Genomic DNA, 24,790 nt, shown 5'->3' with positions numbered 1-24,790 from the left:
CCACCACATTCTTATGTTCTTGAAAGACTGATTTATTTTCATCGCTTAAACTTTTGAGGTTTAAAAGGCCACTTGACAAGCCCAAGATAGCAACAAAATTTGTGCAGCATCTTATTTATTTTTTAACGGAATAATAGGTTTATGGTGGCACATTTTTTGCAGAAGACCATGTTGCAAAAAACCTCATGCCCACACCTATTTTGAGATTGTACAAACTCATTTGCCACATCCTGCCTCCTTCATTGTAACACCAGTCACTTCCACCCTTATGGTCTCTGTCAGAAGAGGGTAAAAAATCAAATCAAGATTTACAAAGGTTCATGTTTATTTTTTTGAGGGGAAATCAAGAGGGAGGCCACACTGATGAAAACAGAATTTGTAACAGTATTGTAAGTGGTCCAGTATACAGAAATAAAGCCATTAATATTGGGCTACTACAGAGCACGCACTAACTCCGAACCATTTTTTTTTTGTGGTTCATGCTCCAAACTTCCCAAAAGGCAATTAAAAAGAAAAAGTATGAGGAAAATAATGGAAAAATACAATGTAGAAGAATGAGGGGGGGGTAGGTGGGGGGGAGAACATTCTGTATCTGACAAGCAGCTCCTTACCCTGTGTCACTTAAAAAGTAATAATCTAGGCACCTTATTTTATCTGTAATGAGGGAAATCCTTAGTGCATTTAATGGACATACAGTGGGTACTCCTGTGTACAGCAGATCCCAGTAGGGCTTGCTATCAGTGATGACAGTGAGCCCTACTTACAAAGGAGCACAATCAGCTTATTTTCAATGCCCCTTATTTTCATCCTTACCTGTGCCAGAGCTGACATCAGCTGTGGTGGGGCAGATAAATGTAGTTTGGGTGGAAATGTCCCTGTAGGCCAAACTGGGATCTGTTCCAGGTCTAGCAAAGCCTGTGCGTGAGATTTTCTCTACTCCTACTATACATACTCAGCAGAATGTTGCACTTCTCTCAAAAACGGTTTCCCCTTTCCACCTTAGTGAACCGAGAGGCCAAGCCTGTACCATTTCATTGAGCATTTCCACATAAACTAAATGCTTGTGAGCACATATTTGAGTCAGATTTCTCTCTGTGTTACCATTGGCTCCATTTAAACCACAAATTTTCTGCAAAACGTCATTATGTAATTTTGAAAAAATAAAAATAAATGCAGTTCACATTGGCATGGTGGTCTACTTGACACATCATTCTGGTACATAGTAACGATAATAATGTCATTATTTGTACCCCTCTCAATGGACTGTAGGCTAGGATCCAGTTCAGGGAAGGGGAATCTGTGGCCTTCCAGATATCCCTGGACTACAACTCCCATCACCCCTGATTGTAGGGTCACATGCTGGCCAGGGCTCATGGGAGTTGGGAGTTCACAGGTTCCCCATCCCTGAAGACCTGACCAAGTTTACAATGGAAGCCTCCTGTGCTCACTTCTTCCCTTGCCTCTCATACACATTTGGTGGTGAGTTAGGGCTGACGTTTCCTTGAGAATTCCATTATTTGGTGAGATAGTGTTCACCCACCTCCTTGTCCCCCATAACCAAGAAGCTTTATTTAATCTACACCATGGTTCCCATAAAACACATTCCTCTCAATGAGATCAGGACATCATTTTATCCAGAAATCTCTTCGGTTTATCCAGGGCACCCGCTCTAGTCTTGTGTAAACACCACTGTAAGATACATCTGCTTATATGCAGAGAAAGAGATTAAGATTTAGATGTCTGTAAAGGGGTATTTTGTAGACCTGTTACCATGCAGATTCTGGTCTGCTAAAAAGACAAAAAAGCACCAAGAAATTCTGCAACCTCTCCCCACCCCAAAAAAGGCATGAACTCTGACATCTATGGCCACATCCTCACCATACGTTTAAAGCACATGACTCCACAAAGAATCCTGGGAACTGTAGTTTAACCCCTTCCCAGAGCTATCATTCCCAGCACCCAAGAGTCTCCAGGACTCTTTGAGGCGGACAGCAGTTCGTTTTAAACATGCTTTCAAATGTTTGGTGTGGATGTGGCATATTATTAGAGTGTCACAAATTTAGAAAACCAGCAGCTCTTCTCCCTGCCCCTGGGAAGTAACTCTTTATTATAATCAGAACAGCAGCACTATTCAGAGGAAGCAGTTGCTTCTCTTAACAAAGCCAGAGGCAGAATTGTCCCTTTTTTCTTCTAATGCAAGGATTGAAGGCAGAATGAAAGAGCCATCTTTTCCTTTGCCTACAAACTGAGAAATGTGTTCTATCCTAGTGTTGTCTCTAGTCAGGATTCCTGAAGCACTCCAAGAGTTTGTAAACAGAGGACAGCAGGATAAGGGTACCAGAATACCACTGAACCTTATACTTCCAGCTGCTCCCCAAGGCTCATCTTGTCTTCCCTCTGAGACTTGAGGCACTGCTCATGTGCTGAGCTTTTGATAAGCTTCAGAAACAGGACTTGGAACTATTCCAAACCAGTTATGATGCAGAGCAGCATCAAAGCCAACCTTTAGTGCTATGGTTTGCCCCAGAAGATGAAAACACAAGATAAAAATATAGAATCGGAAGTGTCAAAGACTCAGGCTGTGTTAGGTAAGGAGAGAGATAAAACTATTGCCACCTCATTTAGAAAAAGTCAGTTCTGCCAGGCTTCCTTCCTTACATAGGTAAAATAAGCTACCAGTCCTATTTGAAAGAGCCTAATTTTGCTACACCCTTCTGAAAAGACATCAAGTGGCTTTGGGTGCTGTGCCATTATTAGCCTTTACACCAGGTGAGGAGAACCTGTGATGCCCTCCAGATGTTCCTGAACTACAACTCTCATCATACCTGTCCATTGGCCATGCTTGCTGGGACTGATGGGAGTGGTAGTTCAGCATCATCTGGAGGGCCAAAGGTTCCCCACACTTGCTGGACATCTTCTTCTTGCTGTCACTCTCTTTCCCAGATATGCTCAGGATGACAACCTTGTGGATGAACTACATCCCAGCACCACAAGCACACACGAGCCTTGCCATAATCTTTTAATTTTTCCAGGAAAACATGGGAGATACGGGCTCATTAGAAGCCACCAACTTACAGAAGGACTGACAATCTTTACTCACACACCAAGGAGCTGGAATGAGGGATAGAAGGATTACACCAGAAACCCACAGTTGAGGAGCGACTTCGGTTCAGCACACCTAGAAGCTTGGCCTCTCTCACTGGCCTTTTGTGTCTCAAGATCTTCTGTACAGCCCAATAGCTGCTAGGGCCCTGAGCTATGTAGCAATGCTGCAGCAGGTCTGCAATCTCTCAGCAGTGGGAATAAGAGTAGGAGGAAAAAGAATAGTGTGCCCTCTCTAAGGCAGTGGGTGATAAGGCCAATCCAACTTCATTCAACAAAGCTCTTGTTTTCACTGGTTAGAACTAGCTTCCAAGTACAGCCATGATCAAAAGGGGAGGGGATCAGATAAGAGGTGACTTTTGGAGAGGGCTTTGCTTGGGGAAATTCAGTGCTATATACCCATTTCCTTGAAGGAAGAAAGTCAGAGATCCATCTGGCATTTAGCTGTTGCGGGAAGGAACTGAACAGAATAGGGTTTAACAAGTAGAAGCAGAGTCCAGCAGCTCCCCACAGAAGAAAGTAGCCAAGGTTTGAAATATGCTAACTCTCTCCTCATACGGCCAAATTCCACTGGCGCCTGTCCTGTCTGTATCCCAAAAAGGTTTTTTTGTGTGTGTGCGCATTAAGTGCCCTGCAGCAGTAATGCCCCTCGATATTCTTCATTCCATAATGACAGGGAAACAGGTGCTTCCATCTCCCTGTCTGGAGTCATTTAACAGAGAAATACAAAATTGAAAAGGGAATAGGTCACTTGATGTGGAATCATTTCAGCAGGTGAGATTCAAGAAATGTTAAGAGTGCAGGGCCCAGCAAAACTGAAAGTCACTCTCTTGTGAATTAATAGAGCGGGGAGAAGCCTCCCCTGGGGCAGAGAGCCAGGACACAAGTCAGGCCCCTGATCAGAGGCAGAAGTAGGAGCTTTCAGCAACGAACTCCACCTCCAGGTACCTGCAGAGACTCTCTCTACGATCCAGGGCTATTTGGAGTCTTGAAGATCTTTTGCCTTCTTCAAGATCAGGTGAACATCAGAGATGGGGTAATCCTGCATGAAAAGAAAAGAGCAAAAATCTAAAGGGCAGGGCTCGAATGACCATTCCCCACCCCAAATATGGCACTGTTTTATTTCTTAGACAAACACTGAGGGACATGGTCACTTAGTGCCATCACTATATGCAAATGCCTTGCTCATTAAAGACCATAAAGAACCATTATTCTCAGCAATGATGGAACTCACATAATACTTTTATTATTATTTATCTTAATTATCTGTAAAGGGAATCTCTGTTATGAGTTAATACTTTATTATCCTCTTGGAGCTGCGCCTTTGTACCTTTGGTCCTTCCAGGGCGTGACACTCAATGGTTTAAATTTTTAATTCTTTGTTTTTGTTTCTTTTGGTTAACGTATCAGAAAACTTAAAGAAGAAATGATGGGGGGGGGGATAACCTGAATTGGGGGGTGGGGTGGGGATTTGTTGTAAAGTGAGGGAGACTGGACATTCCACTGGCTGGAATCACTCATGTGACTGAGGGCAAAGGCTTCACTCAGCAGGAGTAAAACCAACATCCCTTTTCTGGTGGGTTTTCATTTTTAAAATGACCTGAAGGATGAACGTCTTATCACTCCCCAAAAATCTGCTGCCTGAAAAAAACTATTTTGGGGGGCGATTGCATATTCGGTCATTTTAAGCCTTTCTAAGTTTTTTATGTTGTATTTTAAATCCTTGTAAACTGCCCTGGGACCTCAGGATGAAGGGCAAGTAATAAAGTAACAATAAAGCACGACAACTTGATGTCGCTACCAAACATGGGAGGCCCCGTCAGTATTGGTGTTCCATTGGCTTTTGAAGACACGCCTGTTTACACAGGCATTCCCTTGGTCCCTTGGCCTCTTGTATTAACTGCGTTAACAGGAAACATTTTACTGCATATTTTAATCATGGTCATTTATAGTTGTATGTATTTTAACGGAACTTTATTTTCCTGCACTTTAACAGTGGTGCCATGTTGCAATTCCTTTTTTCATTTTTTCCCAAATTGCTTTTTATTTAGCGGTCATTCATTATACAATTGCACATTTCTAACGATCTTTACATTACATTCAAGTTATAACCATTTTCAATATCATATATTTTCCTGTCCCTGTGACTTCCCACCACCACGTTGCAGCTTCTTCTACTTACATTTCTTTTTCTATTGTGAATATTGTTTTTGTTTTCTTCCATAAAGCAATTAACTTATCTATCCATATTTTAGCTTTGCGAAATTTAATCAATGCATATCAATTGTTTTATTTTGGAACAATGTTTTATCATATATTCTTCCACACTTTCCCATTCTTTCCTAAGTTTCTGATTTGATGTCTGATATAATTGGCCAAAATGACAACAGCTATATATTCACATAGCTTATTTTGTCAATCGGCTTTTGATGGGACTGTTTCCACTTTCCAATTTTTGGCTATTAATATTCTGGCAGCAGCTGTGGCATATAAAAAAACTTTTTTCTTATCCTTAGGGATGTCTATTGATAAGATACCTAATAGGAACACCTGGTTTTTTTCTTGATATTTTAAACATCTTTTTCAATTTGTCATGTACAATACACCAGAATTATTTCTTTCACATTCCCACCATACATGGTACATCATTCCTTCTGCCATATTACATCTCCAGCAACTGTTAGATTTTAATTTATAGATCTTAACTAATTTGCTCCCTAATGCAATTCCTTTTATTTCTTGTTCATTTCTTATATCCATATTGATTATCTCCAAAACCAGGATGAACGATTCTTTATGTTTTGTAAATGGCTGAGAAACCTTATGGGTGTAGTATATATAAGCAACAACCAATTTGTGTGGGTATTATGTTTATATACCCCGCTCTGCATAAGCCCATGCTGCCCTTTTGTGCCTATGCCCCCCTTTTCAGTCCACTTCCAGGTTGCGGTGGATGCACGCAGAATGGTCATTGCCTGTACATACATACATACGAGTTGTATCCAACTGAGTTCTCATCTGTACTACCCCCCTGAATACTTGTCACTGGGAACTGCAAGTGGGTAGAGTGTTGCTGTTGCACTCAGGACCTGCTTGCGGGTTTCCCATTGGAACATCTGGTTGGCCGCTGTGAGAACAGGATGCTGGGCCAGATGGGCCTCTTTTTATGTCCTCTCTAATGGTTGCCCTCTAGTGGTTACTAATCAAAGCATGGAGGTGGGTAGGGTGGTGACCCGAAGCAGGACAACTGAAGAACTTCCCCTATTGCATTTTACCTGCAGAAGTCGCATATTCAGAGTAAAATCTCCTTCTAGTAATTGGTCCCGAATGAGCCTGGAAGACAGGGGGAGAAAGAAACGATCAAAGTACACTCATACCTTGGGTTACAGATGCTTCAGGTTGCATTTTTTCAGGATACGGACCGCCAAAACCCAGAAGTACCGGAACAGGTTATTTCCAGGTTTTGGTGGTCGCTCATGTGCAGAAGCACTAAATCGTGCTTTGCACACGTGCAGAAGCGCCGAATTGCAACCCGCGTGTGCACAGATGCGCTGCTGCGGGTTGCGAACGTGCATCCTGCACGGATCACGTTCGCAACCCCGAGCGTCCACTGTACTCTTGCTTTGTTAACAGGATGCGTTGAGATGTTAACAGGATCCATAACAACCCTCAGCAAACTATAGCTTCCAGAATTCTATGGGAGGGATAGAGCCATGACTGTTTATAAAGTGGTACAATAACTGCTTCAAATGCATAGTGCCTAAGTAAGAAATAAAAGGGCCTATGTAAGAAATAAAAGAAGCAATAAAAACACAACTAAAATCATTCTGCACCTAGCAACGGCACATTACAATTGCTACAGCAGGCAAAAAAATAATTGTGGTCTGCCAAGACCCTTGGTGATTTTCAAGTGGTCCATGGACAAGAAGAGTTTGGGAACCACAGTTCCAAGTGGACCCCTGGAGCATGGAAAAGGCAAAAGGTTGGCTGCGAAGGGCACAGCCCGTTTCACTCTGCCTGTTGCATATTGAGGCCTCTCTTCCCCAAACCTGCCGCCCACCTGATGCTACATTCAGCTGGTATCAGCTGTACTAGGAAGCTTCCCCTTAGCAGCTCCCTGGTGGAGTTAACAGGGCTCTCTCAGTGCCCTCCAGTTGATGGGCATCTCTGAAAGCCATTTGCAAATGGTTTTGAATACGAACAGCTCATGAAAGGACTGGCTCTCAGTGCCCATCAATTGATCGGCACCAACAGCCACCTCTCTTTTAAATTGAGCTCTCAGCATTCATCAGCTGATCACCGCTGTCAGGCAGTTTTCAAAGGGACTCAACAAGCCTTTCCCCATTTGTCAGCTGTCTTCCAGTGATCAACAGGTGGGAACCTGCAACCCATCTGCCAAAGTTGGCCCATGGGGGGGCGGGAAGAGAGGCCAGGATGGTATTTAATTCACTTGTTCCATCTGTACAAGGATTTCTGCTTGCACAATAGAAACCCCCAGATTTAGGCAGCGCATGGGGGAAGAAAAAGGGGGAAACATTCTATTGTGCAAGTAGAAATCCTTGCACTGATAGGACATTCATATAGAACCATTTCTGATACAACACCTTTTCCTACCCTGACCTACAAACTCACAAGCAGACAATGAAGGTGACAGCCATCCATGCATCCTTCTTTTCTCTCCAGAGGAGAGGCTACCTTTGGACACACAGACTCTTTACAGCTATACTGCATAATGGCCATAGACAGACCTGACCTCCTATACGAGTTGCTCTGTTCCTTTGAAAAAAGAGAATTAGTTTGCCACAGCCATCACCATGATGAAATGGCGATCCATGCGGGGCATTGCCAACAGTTATGCTGGAACTCACATCAACATGGCGCAGCAGACTAGCAGCAGGAAGTCAAAACGGTTGTCGTCAGCAAAGAGAGAATCCCAGATGCGGATGACATCTGGCAACAGAAACTCCTGGGACAGCAGCAGCGTTAGCCAGCGGAAGGTGAAAAACTGGGGCTTGATGTTCTGCTCTTGCTGGCGGTGGAGAGACAAAAGCATTATTTCAGACCACTTCTTTAAAAGTGTGTGTGCAGGGGGACTAGGGACTGGAGAGATCTGCTCCAGCTCCCTTGATACCTGGGGGAGAGGGAACTTAAGAAGCTTCCTTTGTATCAGAGCACATAGTCAGAGCATTGGGTCCATCTAGCTGAGTACTGTCTACATTGACTAGCAGTGGCTCTCCAGGGCTTCAGCCAGGGAGTCTTTCCCAGCCCTGCCTGGAGATGCTGGGGATTGAACCTCAGACCTCCCGCATGCAGATGCTCTGCCACTGAGCTGTGGCCCACAAGCAAGCAGAGGGATCAGATCTATGGTTCTTCCTCTTAACACAAAGATTCCAATCTCTGAACTGAGAGCTGAGTTAAATAGGGACATTTTGGGGAGCAGAACTGAGCCTACTAAAAAGCTCTTGCTGGTCCTCTTTTCATTTCCTTAACCAAACCTACAAGGCAGTTAAATTCTCTGCAAGTTTAAGTTACCGTTCAGCAGACATTTAAGTTTCGTTTAGCATCTGCACCTCTCTGGAGGATTTTTGATTCAAGAAGTTTCCTTCCCCCTTCCAAGTCTTTTGAGAAGAATAAAAATTGCTACAGATCACCAGAGCTATTCTTTGCAAAGGAACAAGTAATCATTGGGTTCATTCAAATGACTTTTCAGAGAGCAGTTGTTCCTTTTTATGTATATAGGAAGATATACCACTTAACGCCACGATGGTTGATCCCTTCATTAAGGATGCTTCCCACACACACACACACACACACACACACACACACCAAGGATTCCTAGGACTCTGTTTGAAGGCCACTGTGGAACAATATTCCTTACCAGTTTCATGTAGAGCTCCACATCTTTCTCTTTCAAGGTGGAGTACACCTTCTCCATTTTGTAGGTGATGCCACACTGAGAGTCATCCAGACTCTTGATGAAGTTATCCCTGATCTCAGACATGAGGTTAGTGAAACAAAAGAAGGTATCCGCTTCTGCGTGTTCTATAGCGGGGGGATAAGGAAGATACCATCAGCTTTGTTATCAAGACCACAAGCCAGGAAGTGACCTGGTTTGCATGTTTCTTGGATCTCAGCAAGTTACAACACAGTATTACAGTCAAGTCATCCCAAAGCTATGGTTTGTTCAACAAGCCACAAGTTGCCCCATAGAGAAACAAACCAGGGTTTGTTGAATGATGCAGTCATCAATCAGGGGCTGCTCCAATTAAAAATTCTATACAGAATGGGAATGCATAGGGGAATAGATGAAGAAATATGGTGTTAAAGCAGAACTCTTATTGGCAATTGTAAGGACAAAAGAAGTAATTATAATTTAACAGTTTTCATGTTATTCTATTTTGTTAAAGCAACTAGAAAAAATATTATGATGGGAAAGGGAAGCAGTGGGGAGGAGGGGAGGGTTAGATTGAATTTGGGAAATAAAATAATATATGGGACAGCAAAGGATATAATAGATTCTTATAGAATAGTAATATATTGTAACCAGAACAGAAGTTCAAAAGGGGAAGTAAATGTATTTTTAGTATTTTCATTATTGTAATAATTATTATTATTTCTGATCGGTAGAAGGCAATGTTAATTTAGGCTTCTTCGATTTGCTGTCTGTATAATTTTATGTCAATAAAAAAAGAAAAAGAAAAGGGGGGAAACACCAGGGTTTGTTGAACATTCAGCATTACAATATTTGAGAACTGGACAGTATGTTCAAGAAGGGCATGTGCTCTTCTTACTTTTCCATTCGCTGTTGGGGTCTGTAGCAAACGTGTAGTAAAGAGGTCCTACGATTTCATTCATCCCTTGGACATAGGCTATCCCCGGATTCAGTTTAGCATAGATGAAGAGGATTCGTTCTACGACCTCCCAGTGAGCCTCACAGCCATTGGGCAGAACCTCATACTCGTTCAGCGAGTTAGAGGCCAGTGTTTTCAGAGGAGAACTTACCTAAGAAATCAAAGGAAGGAGAACAACATACGAAACCATTTGCGGATACCAGATCTGGAGCAAATGGAACCTCCGTTATTTCTGTCACTTAAATCCCACCTTTTGAAATAGCACACAACATGCTTGTAACAAAATCACCATACTCCTAAAACCAAATAATATCAATCAACGCATTCTATATGCCTCTATATTCATAACCTTGTCCAAGAATTGGAACATGATGAGTGATTACTCATATCCTCACTTGTAATGGGGTTTGGGGTTGCTTGTGCGTAAGGCGCAAACTGTTCCAAGCTGAGTAGTTTGGTTAAAACTTTCCCCTGGCTGGACAGTCAGTACTCCGTGACTGTCTCAATCACTGGCAGAATCCGTCAGTGGGCGTTTCCTGAATTTCCTCCAACATAAAAGTTCTTTGACACCAAGTCGTCACCTAGCTTCCCTGCGCGGAAGCTTTCTGCGCAGAGTGGGCGTCCCAAGGGGAGGTCCTGTGCTCTCCCCGCTGGTCTCGCTGGAACAGTCTCGGAGCCTTTCCTCCGAAGCTCCCTCAGCCTCCCCTTTCTCCCTGGCGTCACGTCTATTTCCTTCCCCAGCAGAAGCTCTCCCTCTCTCCTTGCTGGTTCCCTCTCCAGTGTCATTGGGGAGCCTTACCACCACCCTTGGCTCCGATGGCAGTTCCCTGACATCACTGTTCATTTATTTTACTGTCTATTTATTTACTTTGTTTTGATAGTATTTTGTACTTTGTCTCTCTTGCTATTTCATATTATTAAAATTTCAATTATACAAACACCTCAGATGTTGGAGGAAGTTCATGTTCATACAGGAGAAGATGGGACTTGAGATATCTTGACCTTTTAAAGTCAGGACCATCATTTTGAATTAGGCCTCAAAACTAGCTGGAAGCTAGTCTGGTAGCCGCATGTCCCTACTTTAGAGAGGACAGACCTCTATTTGAAGGCATTTTCTATTATAGTCGTTTTTTAACCCGGGGTCTCCAGATGTTGGACTACAACTCCCATCATTCCTGAATGCTGGCCAAACTGGCTATGGATGATGGGGGCTGTAGTCCAACAATAACAAAAATACACAGCTCTCTTTCTCTTACGTTTGTGACGCCACTCCGGTTCCGTGCCACTGTCTGTGACTTGAGCGTTGTCTGCTCCACTCGCTTCCGGAGGGTCTCAAAATCATTCAGGGGGTCCAGGATCAACAGGCAGGGGTATTCGGTCATGCTCTGGAAGAATGCCATGTCAGGATACAGCCTCCTGGGTGAAATAATTATTCATTGGGCTTGTAAAAAGGACAAGCAAAGCACCATGGTGAAAAGGGAGCCGTCCCAAAGCAGATTAAGCTTTGGCGGTGGGATTCCCACACCCCCTACACTCAACGTCTTCACATACCTGACATCCTTGTCTATCTGCAGCAGCACTTCGTTGTCCTTGAAGTAAGTGTTCCATCTGCTATCAGGGTTCGGATTCAGTGGCTTTATGGAAGAGTTTAAGACAAGAAGCCAAGTTGAGAGTAAGAAAGGCCTTCAGACACTAAAGCAGGGCTTCTAAGAGCTTAAGGAGAGCCTTGCAGGATCAGACTACATGCCCAGCTAGCTCACAGTCGCCAAACAGAAGCCTCTCTGGGAAGCCTGCAAGCAGCACTCAAGCACAACCGCAATCTTCCCACCTACAATTCCCAGCAACAGGCATTATTCAGAGGCATACTGCCTCTGTCCATGGTTTAGCCTTAGTGTTGATGCTGCACTTACATGATCCTCCATGGTCACATCTTCTCTAGAGACTCCGAGGTTGGCTTTGGCTATTCCAGGCTGTATAATCATTTCCTTCAAAAACTGGGTATACAATTCTCTTCAACAGGGAGGGGGAAAGAATTATATGTTAGGAACCAGATTTAAACCCAAGTGCCTACTGGCACCACTCAGTCAGTGTGCAGCCCCAGATTACCCCAGAAGGTCCATGATATGATGCCCAACCCTGCTCTACAATGAAAGAGGGAAAAGAGAAAGTTGCATCAATGACGCAAAATTGATTGTGGGCTCTGCTGGTATTCAGTATTTTTAGATCTGCTTTAAATAAACATAGAAAGTGCCAAGCTTTATTCTTACATTTTCTCTTGCTATCCAAAAATAGAGTTGGAAGCTTTAATTGGAAGATCCAATTCACAGTAAATTTAGTTTAATTCAGGTAATTTTTGCTTATTTTTTAAAAGGCTTTTTCATTGCTGATCTGTTGCTATTATCAGCAACTAAAAAAGAAAAAAAGAAAAAGTATGGCCCTCAGTCCTAACAATCAGTAGTATGAAATTACCACAGTGGACAATCCAGTAGAGAAGCAAGTGCAAGGGTATTTGAATTAATACTTATAGAATCAAACACTGCAGCATTGGCTGCTATTGTGAAGTCGAGAGAGATTGATCTTAAAAAATAGTAGTGATATAAAGTCCATAAACCAGGGGATGAAGGACCCAGAAAAGATAAATGTACCTCTGCTTCTGCAAAACGGAGCTCCATAAGGTTCTCTCCACAGGAAGGTAGTTCAAGAGGATCTGTATAAAGAGAGCAGGATGACTATAAGGGCCTTATATTATTGAGCAGCAGTTATTTAGCTAAATGTTTATGGCTACCTGTTTTTCTAGAGCACAATAATCTTAAAGGAATCCAGCTCAATATACCCATGGGGTAAAAGTGTTCTCACAAAATCATAATTCTCCCATCTGTCAAATGGGAATTTGCTGCAAGGATCAACCTATTATTTATTAAGTTTATATTCCACCTTTCCTTCCAGAAGGAGCCCAGGATGGCAAACACATCAACAAGACAATTAAAAGCATACCTAAAAACAACCACATATACTATCACATTACTAATTTCAAGGTTTCTGGGAACAGCCACTTTCAGCTATCAAATCCCTAGCTGAACAAGAATGCTTTTCTAACTTCCTCCTGAAAGTTATAACAAGGGAGACGGATCCCATCAGGGAGGGCATTCCACAAATTGGGAACCATAACCGAGAAGGCTCTGTGTTTGTAAAGCACTTAGGAGTTCTGCCTAAGTGGATACAGTATGATTTGAAAACATCACCGCAACCTCTTAAGCCTGTACAAAACACCAAGAGAAGACTCAAGCTCCTCGTCAAAAAAACCCTACCTTCCAGCACAGACAGCGCAAGCCACCTTCAAAGGGAATCCCTGTGAAACAAGAAAAAACAGGACCACTGAAATTAAGTGTTGCTGTCTTTCTCTACCATGTGCATGACTTTCATCCTCATGCCTAGATTTCCCTTCTCTCAGTTCAGAGGGGAAATGTGACACTCCAAAGATAAGAATCTAAGAAGAGCCTGGCTGCTGGACCAGGTCAAAGATCCATCCTGTTCTCTCAGTGGCCAACCAGATGCCCTAATGTGGAAGTCTGCAAGCAAAAGCCGCGAACAGCAGAAACTCTCCCCACTTGTCATTCCCAGCAACTGGTATTCAGAGGCATCCTGCCTTCGGACACTGGGGGCAGACATTAGGCAGCATAACCGTATACTCCATGAACAGGCAAAGAAGTAACAAATAGAGAAACAGAAAAAGGGAAATAAACAAGTAAAGGAGGGAGGCATCCAGCAGCTTCTCCTTCACCAAGAGTGAGTGTGAGTGTGTGTGTGTGTGTGTGTGTGTGTGTGTGTGTGTTGTATTCCCTCCAGTATTCTCTACCTGTTTGTTTTTTTACAGGACCTTAGTCTAATTTTTATGCTTACATCCCACTTTTTCTCCATGGAGTTCAAGGAGGCACACATGGTTCACCTTCTCATTTTATCCCACCAATTGGAACCTTGGCCTCCCAGGTCCAAGACAAAAACACTGTAATCATAGTATCACGCTGGCTCTTTAGAACATTTCTCCGTTTCATCCTCCTAACAACGCTGAGAGGTAGGCAAGGCAGAGGGGAAAAAAAGAGTCAGAGACAGACAGAAAGACAGAGAGAGCAACAGAGATGTCCAATTAGGGTTTTGAAGCTGGGTTGCCCTATGCCAAATCTAATAAACTAGCCATGAGACCAAAGTGAGAACAGGATACTGTATTAGATGTGCCATTGGCCTGATTCAGCAGGCTCTTCTTCTGTTCTTAAGTTATTTTTTAAGCACACAAATCTCAAGACAAGCAACATTTACACATCTAACAGCGTAAAAAGATTTTTAAAAAAATCAGTTGCACAAGCACTTTTAAGTTTCCAAGAGTTACTATGTTTAAATATTTATAGAAGTAGTAACTCAGTGACAGCCAGGTTGGCCTTTGGTTGTCTGAAACAGCAGCCAGAAGTAGATCGTGGAACATTTCAGCATTCCCTTAACTCACTGCAGGAGAGAATACAAAATGGTACAGGACTGTGTGCGAATACTGACCACTTGCACAGTGCTTTCAAACAAGGCAATCCAAGTACAGAGGCAGCCTGTGAGTCTCTTTGCAAAATGTATTATTCAGAATGCAAATTATCGAAGGCAAAAAGCCCTGGGAACAGATTGTGATGTATTTAAGATGGGAATTAGAGGTACGTAGGAAAAGAACAAAAACTCTATGGGTGTAGGGACCCACTTACAACCACTTAATGCCCTGATGGCTAAGGGACCCACTTACAGCCCTCTGAACATAGATCTCCTGCCTGTTCTAGCCCTTAGTAATACCCAGTTGTGTTATTTTTTAATTTTCAGGATAGGAAGCTGGCTCATACCATAGCAAGCTGCCTGTTTACACTGACAGTGACACGCTGACTTACACTGACTCAGACCCTTGGCCCATCTAGCTCAGCACAGTTAACATGGGCAGAAAGTGGCTCTCCAGGTTTCAGGAACGGGGACATTCCCAGCCCTACCTAGGGATGCCATGGGGGATGCAAAGCAGATGTTCTGCACCAAGCTGCCACTTGCAGGAGTGAGTTTCACAGTTTAACTGTGACAGTGCATTGAAGGGAAAGACTGATAGTGGTCGAGAAGCGGTCTTTTCAGGAGGGAAACACTTTGCTATGCCAGCAGATTCAGACAACCTTCTACACATCACAATGCTGTTCTAGTTACATCCGTGTTTTCAACCACAAGACACACCTGGTGAAAAACAGCAATGGTTATCTCCAAATCCAGAAATGGGTTGTTTGTGGTTTTTAGTTGCCTGAAGAATGCTGCTTTCACCCCTGATCAAAGCATTATTTTTTGCTAGGCTCCATCAGTTGAAGCTCATCCCACCTGGGAAGCTCTGATCAACGCCTTAGCTTGAGCCCTTGAAACTAGACCTGTGCAGATGTCTATTATGAGGGAGAATTTGCCAAAGTCACTTACCGCTGAAGCAAAGTTCACGGAGCTTCTCTAGCGAGATGTTGGCCTCACTAAGGATGTCTTGAAATTCTGCAATCCTAAAGGAAGAGGAGAAGGTAACACACACACAGGTGATAAATGCAACAATCATCAGAAGGAAGCAGTGTTAACACAACAATGCAACTGCATTCCAGGTTGCTACCTGTTATTATCCAGCTCTTCTATGATTTAGACATTGGGTACAAGAGAGGTTTTTTGTTTTTTAATTCCAACAGGCCCGAATCTTACTAAGATAATGCCCAGGCTTGAATGGTGTTCAATATTACTATTACTATTTGCATCAAGGGCACCTACAATCTAGCCAAGCCCATTGTAAACAGTCAGAGAAATGTGCCGTTCAGATAAGGACTTTTATCGGAGCAAAACGAAGCCATGAGACTATGGGGTTGGGGGAAGGAAGCAGCCAGCTGCCCCTTCCAAAACTACTGAAGTTTCTTAAAAAGAACAAAAGAAGAATCTGATGGATCAGGCCAGTGGCCCAGCTAGTCCAGCATCCAGTGATAAACTAGCAAACAGGACTCGAGTCCAAGAGCCCTCTCCTCTTCCTTTGTTTTCTAGCAACTGGTATTCAAAAGCACTTGTGCCTCCAACCATGGCAGCAGAGCAAGCCATCATAGCTAGCAGCCTTTGATAGCCCTCTCCTCCACGAGCTTCCCTAATCCTCTTTTAAAGCTGCCTCGGTTGGAGGCAGTGAGAGATTTTACTTTCTTGGGCTCCATGATCACAGCAGATGGTGACAGCAGCCACGAAATTAAAAGACACCTGCTCCTTGGGAGAAAGGCGATGGCAAACCTAGACAGCATCTTAAAAAGCAGAGACATCACCTTGCCAACAAAGGTCTGTATAGTTAAACCTATGGATTTCTCAGTAGTGATGTATGGAAGTGAGAGCTGGACCATAAAGAAGGCTGATCGCCGAAGAATTGCTGCTTTTGAATTATGGTGCTGGAGGAGACTCTTGAGAGTCCCATGGACTGCAAGAAGATCAAACGTATCCATTCTGAAGGAAACCAGCCCTGAGTGCTAACTGGAAGGACAGATCCTGAAGCTGAGGCTCCAATACTTTGGGCCACCTCATGAGAAGAGAAGACTCCCTGGAAAAGACCCTGATGTTGGGAAAGATGGAGGGCACAAGAAGGGGACAAAAGAGGACGAGATGGTTGGACAGTGTTCTCGAAGCTACCAGCATGAGTTTGACCAAACTGCGGGAGGCAGTGGAAGACAGAAGTGCCTGGCGTGCTCTGGTCCATGGGGTCACGAAGAGTCGGACACAACTAAACGACTAAACAACAACAACAGGTTGTGGGCCATCATTGCCACCAATATGTGGCAAAATGTGACAGCTTCTGTCTAAAGACCCATTAGTTCAAGCGTTGAACTATGAGCTGACAGAGACCAGGGTTCAAATCCCCACTAAGCCATGAAGCTCGCTGGGTGTGACCTTGGGCCAGTCACCCCCTCTCTCCGCCTAACCTACCTCACAGGTTGTTTGTGGTGATAAAATGGGGAGGAGAGCCATGTAAACCACCTTCAGCTCTGTCCTTCTATGGTTAAACATGACAACTGTTCCCACCCTCTACCCCCATGATTCCAAAGGCTGTTTCAGCTGATTTTTCAGCCTGCCCACCCCCTCCAGAGCAGCCTGTTTTTAAGCCACCAGTGCCTCTTGCCTCTCTCTCCCTTTGCTCCTCTGCATTTTTGACTCTGCTTTTGGTTCCTGGAGAATAGGAGAGGGGTGGATTGGTGTCCCTCTGCTTCTTCCTTCTCCTTCAGGCGGTCATCTGCTCCAGCCCTCTCTGCCATCACCCCAGTGTTAGAAACTGAGATATGAAAGCTAGGAGTTAAATGGCACCTAAAACCTAGGTTATGGGCGCAATAACAGAATGTCTACATGCATTTTTTTTTTATAACAAGAATACAAAGCTGAAAATGAACTGCAGCTAAAATATTATGTTCATTTTTCACATGGTCTAGTCCTTCTCCTGCCCACCCCACCTCCTAATATTCTTAAGAGGGTCTCTTCTCCAGTCTTCAGAGAGTAGCTTGAAGTGGGGAGGCAGAACAAAGTCCTCCTTTCCTTCCACGTGCATAGTCAAGGAGTGGTGCAGGGCTATCAATAAAAACACATAGCTGAGGTTCTGCCCCCCAACAAAAGGCCTGCCCTCCAAAACAAAACAAAACATGGCTACGCTAATGTTTCCTTCAGCTTAGGTGTAGTACTGCGCCCAGAGCTCAGCGCTAATGAAATTCCCTGTTGCAAAATGTGCCTAGAACAATGCAAGTTTCAAACACTGCATCAGCCTGTTATTTCAGATAGAATGTGGTTTGGAAAGCCCAGATAGAGCCCCCAAGTCCAATTTGGAGGAGCAAAAAAGGGTGTGAATGGATGTATTTTTAAGCAAAATGAGCTTTGTTCAGAGTTGTGGAGGGAAGGAGTGGGGGGGGGTGAGAGAGAGAGACTGGCAAGCATGACTGATGTGGGAAGGGAATAAAAGAAGAGTTGGGGAGGCTGCTTTGTTGTTGTTTTGACACCTATCTTTCCAAGTTTATTTCATTCTGTTTGTGGGCATTCCTTTCTTGTTTATGTAATAAGGTGCCGAAAGATTAGCTTGGAGAGGTTTGGGACCTCCTCTCTTCTCCCAACTCCCATTATTTAGGAGGAACTGCTGAACAATAAAAAAGTAAACATAATAAGTGTTTGCATTGTGCTTGAGTGTTCAGATGCTGCAGGTACGTATTCCTTAAATCCTTGTGACACCCCTGTCAGGAACTGAATCAAGGCTGTGAAATTGTATTAACAAAATCATTAAACTTAAGTTAAATGTATTACACAGCAAACATGGTTTTGTTCTTATTTGATAAACAAGGTTCCACCCAGAGTTACAACTTTTTAATGACAGGGTTTCTGTACCTTCGACAGTTTGATGACAGGCAGAATTCAGAAGTCAAAACTGCTAGAACCTCCCCATTTCAGACATACAGTGATAAAATAAGCATCACATGTTGACTTGTTGTCTGATGTGCATATGCTGCAGCCCTAGGCACTCGCCAGGAAAAAGATGGCACTCCTCAATTCAGAAAGTGGTACTCAATTCTCAATTGAGAGATAGCTACTTGTCTAGTAATAGCGTGTTGTTGCATTTTAAAAACTCTTGAGTACATGGCCACCAAGGGAGAAGGAGAATGATGCCTACATTAATGTTTTAATATATTTTCAGATTCTGGATATTAAAAGGAAGATCTGCAAATTGCATTAACATATACATAGTTAGTTTGCCACAGTAAATGAAGGTACCCAGAACCTTTCATGTAACAGGATTTTGAAGGCTCAGCTGTACAGGCAGTCCTGCAAAAAATGTTATCTTGCAAATGAAGTATTCAAAGCCATGCTGCTGGAGAGGTAATGCTCAAAAATAATGAATTAGGTTGCAATCCCAATCCCATTTGCCTGTGAGTAAGCCCCACTGAATTCAGTAAGATACGCAAGTACACACGTACATAGGTACCAGAATTCATAAATACTTATGGTTGGCCACTATTGCTGAGACTGAGCCCCATTTAAGTTTGCAGTGTCCAATTAACAACTGCTATTAAAAGTGTGATATTAAAAATGTGCCATGGAATCACAGAATAGTAGAATTGGAAGGGATCCTGACTGTCAACAGGGTCAACACCCTGCACTGCAGGAATTGCAACTAAAGCATCCATGGCAGATGGCTATCCAATCCCTGCTGAAAAACCTCCAATGAAGGAGAGCCCACAACCCCCTGAGCGAGTCATTCCACCTTCAAGGAAGGAAGGAGAGCCCTCCACCTGAGGGAGTCTGTTCCACAGTCAAACACCATCAGAAGGTTGCTCCTTTTGTTTAGCTGGACTCTCTTGTAACTTGAAGCCATTGGTTTGGGTCCTACGCTCCAGAGCAGGAGAAAACAAGCTTGCTCCATTTGGGACAGCCCTTTAGATATTTGAAGGTGCCTATCATAGTCTCCTCTTTTCCAGGCTAAATATACCCAGCTCCTTCAACCATTCCTCATAAGCCTTGGTTTCCAGACCTGTGATCAGGTTGGTCACCCTCCTCTGCACACGTTCCAGCTTATCCAAATCCTTCTTAAACTGTGGGACACAGTACTCCAGGAGTGGTCTGACCAAGGCAGAAGAAAGTGGTACTATTACTTTCCTTGACCTGGACACTATACAGCCTGGACTAGCATTAACTTTTTTTTTCTTTTTTGCTACTGCACCACATGTTAAGCTTGTGATCCACTAAGACCCTGTACTACTAGTAAACCAGGTGTCCCCCATGTTGTATTTATTTCACTAATGTGAACTGCATATTAGTCCACCTGCCTGCCTTCTTACTTACAACCAATCAGGAAGCAGCTCTGCCTGCCACTGGCTCTGGCTCCAACTACTAGTGATCTCCCTGCCTTCCATCCCACCAGTCCCAATGCCTTCTAGCCACCACTGCTGGCCACCATCAGAAAAACAAAGAGACAGGCCCTTCTCCTCCAGTATCCTGTTGTCACAGTGTCCAACCAGTCTCCAACCAGATGCCTGCAGGAGACCCACAAACAGGACGTGAGAACCCCTACTATGGTCTCCAGCAATTGGTTTTCAGAAACCTTTCTGATCTAGAATGGGCTTTCCCCCTTGCCTTCTTTTTACCACATCCCTGACTTTTGTAGAAGACTCGATGCGTAGCAATTAGCAGAAACTGTTAAGATTCAGCAAGGAGCTGGCGCCCTTGGATGGTATTCAAGCATGCAAATTGGTGAAGAGAATTTCATCAGTTGAAAAGACAAGATTCCTTTTTTTGAAGTAAAAAGCACTGGGGGGGGAGGTGTCAAGTTTGCCTGAAAGCTGCTGCCCCCCCTCTCTCCTGGAAGTTGTCTCTCTCTTCTTCATCCCACGTGTGGGGCTTAGTCAAATTTGTTTAGGAAACATGCTTTACACACAAGTTCTTTCCTTGTGTGTCATGCAATGTCATGACACTGCAGTGTGGGGGCTAAGCATACAAACATGCCCTCATCAACAACTGACTTTGCATTTTTTGAGCATTCAGAGGGAAAATGGACCCCCTCCCTAAAAAAAAAACACACACACACACACAAAAAAAAAAAAAAAAAACCAGGAAGGAAGATGGATTGCTAAATGCTGGAGGAGCGATTTTCAAGCCACAGTGGTTTCCTTCCTTGACACTGTAGATAACGGAGCTCTTCAGAAAACACATTTTAAAATAACTATAAAAGAAATATTCCTGCAGCATGTGGTGCTATTTTAACCGCACAAACTCATAGCTGGTAGCAAACACATCAACATTTAAAACCGGTGGAAAAGTGACTTCTGTTTACACCACAATTCAGGTTAGTAAGGTTAGTAAGCATTATAATCATCATAACATGAACATAGAAAACTATCTTACTATAGAGTCTGACCACTAACTGGTCTATCTATCTCATTGTTGTTTACACTGATAAGCTGTGGCTTTCCAGGGTTTCAGGCAGGGATATTCCCAGCCCTGAGAATTGAACCTGGGAACTTCTGCATGCAAAGCAGATGCTCTACCATTGAGCTACCACCTTCCCCTAAAATTTAAGCATGATTCCATAGTCCTTGTAGTTCTACATAAAGGGCTAATTTAAGCAGAAACCTAAGAAGCTGCCTAGTTATACTGTGCCATACCACTGGTTCATCTACCTTAAAGGTAAAGGTAAAGGGACCCCTGACCATTAGGTCCAGTCGTGACTGACTATGGGGTTGCGGCACTCATCTTGCTTTATTGGCCGAGAGAGCCAGTGTACAGCTTCCGGGTCATGTGGCCAGCATAACTAAGCCGCTGGTGTGAACCAGAGCAGCACATGGAAACGCCATTTACCTTCCCGCCGGAGCGGTACCTATTTATCTACTTGCACTTTGACGTGCTTTCGAACTGCTAGGTTGGCAGGAGCAGGGACCGAGCAACAAGAGCTCACCCCATCGTGGGGATTCGAACCGCCGACCTTCTGATCGGCAAGTCCTAGGCTCTGTGGTTTAACCCACAGTGCCACCAGTACTGCGTAAACTGTCTGGCAGTGGCTCTCCAGGTTGGCAGAACATGAGACCCTTAATTGCAGAGTTGTGGGTTCAAGCCCCATGTTGGGCAAGTCTTTTGCATTGCAGGATGTTGAACATGATGACCCTCGTGGTCCCTTGAAACTCTACAACTCTGAGTGGTAGTGACTCTCATGGGTTTTGGACAAGGAACTTTTCCAGCCCTAGCTGGTGATGCCAGGTTCTGAACATGGGACATTTTGCATGCAAAGCAGGTCCTCTACCACTATGCTACGGCATTCCCCTGAAAAAAAATGGGGTTCAGTGGAATAATTATAATCCATTTTTAAAAACTTGAGGGAGAATTGCCTCTCTATGGAGCTGGAATCAATCAGTTTCAAATTAAAACAACCTGGGTTTACCAGGATGATTAATCTTCTGTAGCAACAATCAATTTAGGCAAGGTAGTATCATAGCTAGCATGCCAGAACTGGACCAGGGAGACCTGGGTTCAAATCCCCACCCAACTATCAAGTTCATGCTGAGCAACCCTGAGCTAGTAACTCTCTCTAGGCCTAACCTACCTCACAGGGAATTTGTGTGTATTAAAAGGAGATAACATATACTAATACAAGCTCTTTGAAGGTAGGTTATAAATGTGGTTTTAGTTGTGTACACACTATACTGTCAAAGCACATTTCCCCCTCTTAAATAATTCCAGGCAGTGTGGTTTGTGAAGGGTTGCTGAGAATTGTCCCTCTGAAGGATAAACTACAGTGACCATTGCTCAGAATTCTTTGAGGGAAATAATGTGACTTTACATTTTGAAAAATAAGGGTAAAGAAGATGAAGAACCAACAAGGAGGGGAGGGGAGAGAGGAAGAGGGAAGGTTGCAAATGAGAGGCAGAGAGGAAAAGAAACCCCCTCAAATGTTGGACAAGAGAAGGCATCCTTCTTGCAAAACAGGAAAGGGGAGGGGATTAAATATCAATAAGCATCACACTTAAAAAATACATGCAAAAGTAAAAGTAAAAAAGAGGGGGTTTTTTTGTGTGGCGTGGGGTATGACTCTCTACCAGCCTTTCTCAACCTGTGGGTCCCCAGATGTTGTTGAACTACAATTCCCATCACCCCTAGCTAGCAACATCTGGGGACCTACAGGTTGAGAACAGCTGCAAGCAAGCACACACCAAAAAGGAAAAGCAATAACGTTTACAGAAACTTGCCACTGCAAACCTCACCTTCTCAAATCCGATAAATAATATCAGTATCTACTAAACAGCAATAAATAAAGCTTATCCATTGCAGCCCTTGGGCTTCTTTGGGGTGAAGGGCAGAACATAAGACTGAATAATAAACAAACATTTGATAAATAATAAAATGCAATGCAAGAGAGAAAGGGGGAGGCTTCTTCCAAAACAGTAGGGTGGCTCTAGCAAACAGTACCCTTTCAAAAAAGGAGGGAAAGCCATTAACGTTTGCACTGCCCATTACAAACGCCTCCCTTCCCAATTTATTTAAAAATAACAAGTTCTCATTTACAAAATGCATGCCAAAAGGTGTGGGGGGGAATAGGTTTTTCTCTAAGAGATAACAAATGAATAGAATGCTTTAATTTTTTTATCGCCCTGTGCTGAAAACTGTCTAAGCAAACACACACATACATCCCCCGCCGCCAAGTGGAGAACCCCAAAACATTTGCCCATTGCAAATCTCATTTCCCGGTTCATTAATACGTATTAAATATCAATAAATATCAAACTCACCCCTTACAGACTTCTTGCAAAAAACGAATTATTATTTATTAGTTTAAAATATATATTTCCTTTAAAAGGGAAGGAGGACTGGCTTTCTAAATGCAACCCCTTCCCCTCCCCAAAAAGAGGAAAACATAAACATTTGCCCATTGCAAACCTCTCGCCTTCAATTCATTAACACACATTAATATATCAAGATCACCTCTTGCAATTTGCATGCAAAAAAAAGTGGGGAGGAGAAAACGTTTCCTAGTCTAAGCAAACACCCTTCCTCAAAAGGGAGAAAGCGGCGGGGGTGGAGGGGGGAGGAAGAAAAGACACGAAACAAACAAGCACACATTTGCCCACGCTTGTGTCCACTGCAAGTCCTGCCACCCCAATCTACATAACGGCCACTATTGCCACCATTAGTCCCGCGGGCGCCCCACCTGCTCTTGTGGAGACTCGACATGGTGAAGGCCGAACAGGAGCCTCCGCCGCCGCCTCCTCCTCCGCCTCCTCTTCTGTTCCCTTCTCCCACTCGCAGGACTCGCGGAGCCACTGGCGAGCAGCCCAGCACCAGCCAGCTCCATTCGCGGCGGGCAGAGACTCCGCCCGGCGAAGGGGAATGTGAAGATATAAATCAAGGGAGAGGAGGAGGAGGAGGTGCCCCAGGGAGGCTGGCTTGCCTAATTGGGCGGGAGGGGAAGGGGAGGTGGGCGCCGGTGTTAGTCCTACTCAAGAGTAGACCCGCTGACAGTAATGGCTATGGCAAGCTTAGGCCTTAATTAATTTGAAAGGGTCTGTCTGTGGAGGACTAGTATCAAATGCAAGCCACAATAAACAAAGAGGTGCACACCGCTCAGAAATCAAGGGGACCTAAATTAGTCCTATATAGAGTAGGCCCACTGAAACTGAGGGACTAGGAGTAGCTTAGGTCTTAGTTCCAGTGGGTCTACCCTGAGGAGGACGAGCATTAAATGCAAGCCTTTATAAATAACGAGCCAGCTATACAATATGACCTAGATTAGTCCTAGTGAGGGTAGAACCATTGGGTTGTAGCTATTAATTATACCATTAATATTAATATTTAGTATTAAATGTATTACACTCTTCCAAGGCAGGTTCCAACAATTTAAAATTCAGAATTAAAAACAGTTAAAATATATTACAATTATTCACTAGAACATATTGCATTCACATTACATCTACTAAGAGTAGACTTATTTAAATTAATTGACATATCTAACTTTGCTCCATTAATTTCAGTGGGATCTACTTAGCTGGATGTAATTTTCCTATCTTTTTATACCTCTTAGCATCATAAAGAAAAAGAAACTAAGCAATTTATATATTTAAAAAAACAACATGTTGAGTTTAATTCAGTGGTTGTCATAATGTGGAATGCACTAAAATTAATGAGCGTAATTCCATTTTTTTCAGTGGTTCTACTATGAATTGGATATATTCCTTTATTCTTAAAATGCCCCTTAATATATCTCTTGTGACACCTTAAGACTTGCAGTGCAGTCCTACTAGCATCTACTCAGAAGTAATCCCCAG

General features: G+C 43.5%; 1 protein-coding gene across 2 annotated transcripts; it reads right to left on the bottom strand.

Moving 5' to 3' along the window:
- Positions 1-307: 307 nt before the first annotated feature.
- On the bottom strand, positions 308-23,895 carry TBC1D13 (TBC1 domain family member 13). 2 transcript variants are annotated; one of them, XM_079961410.1, is made up of 12 exons: positions 23,677-23,895; positions 15,426-15,499; positions 13,262-13,302; positions 12,599-12,660; positions 11,864-11,963; positions 11,505-11,587; positions 11,210-11,369; positions 9,894-10,104; positions 8,981-9,144; positions 7,971-8,131; positions 6,378-6,435; positions 308-4,144 (listed from the first exon to the last, which is right to left on the bottom strand). In XM_079961410.1, the coding sequence occupies exons 1-12, from the start codon at positions 23,697-23,699 to the stop codon at positions 4,079-4,081; spliced, it is 1,203 nt and encodes a 400-aa protein (XP_079817536.1). In that variant the 5' UTR covers positions 23,700-23,895; the 3' UTR covers positions 308-4,078. The 2 variants fall into 2 exon arrangements, with proteins under 2 accessions (XP_079817536.1, XP_079817537.1); XM_079961411.1 differs by lacking the exon at positions 13,262-13,302 and having other exon boundaries at positions 23,677-23,891.
- Positions 23,896-24,790: the final 895 nt, after the last annotated feature.

This window comes from Podarcis cretensis (assembly GCF_951804945.1).
Source record: "Podarcis cretensis genome assembly, chromosome: Z".
In the NCBI taxonomy this organism is placed as follows: domain Eukaryota; kingdom Metazoa; phylum Chordata; class Lepidosauria; order Squamata; family Lacertidae; genus Podarcis; species Podarcis cretensis.
This window is presented reverse-complemented; position numbering and strand designations above follow the sequence as displayed.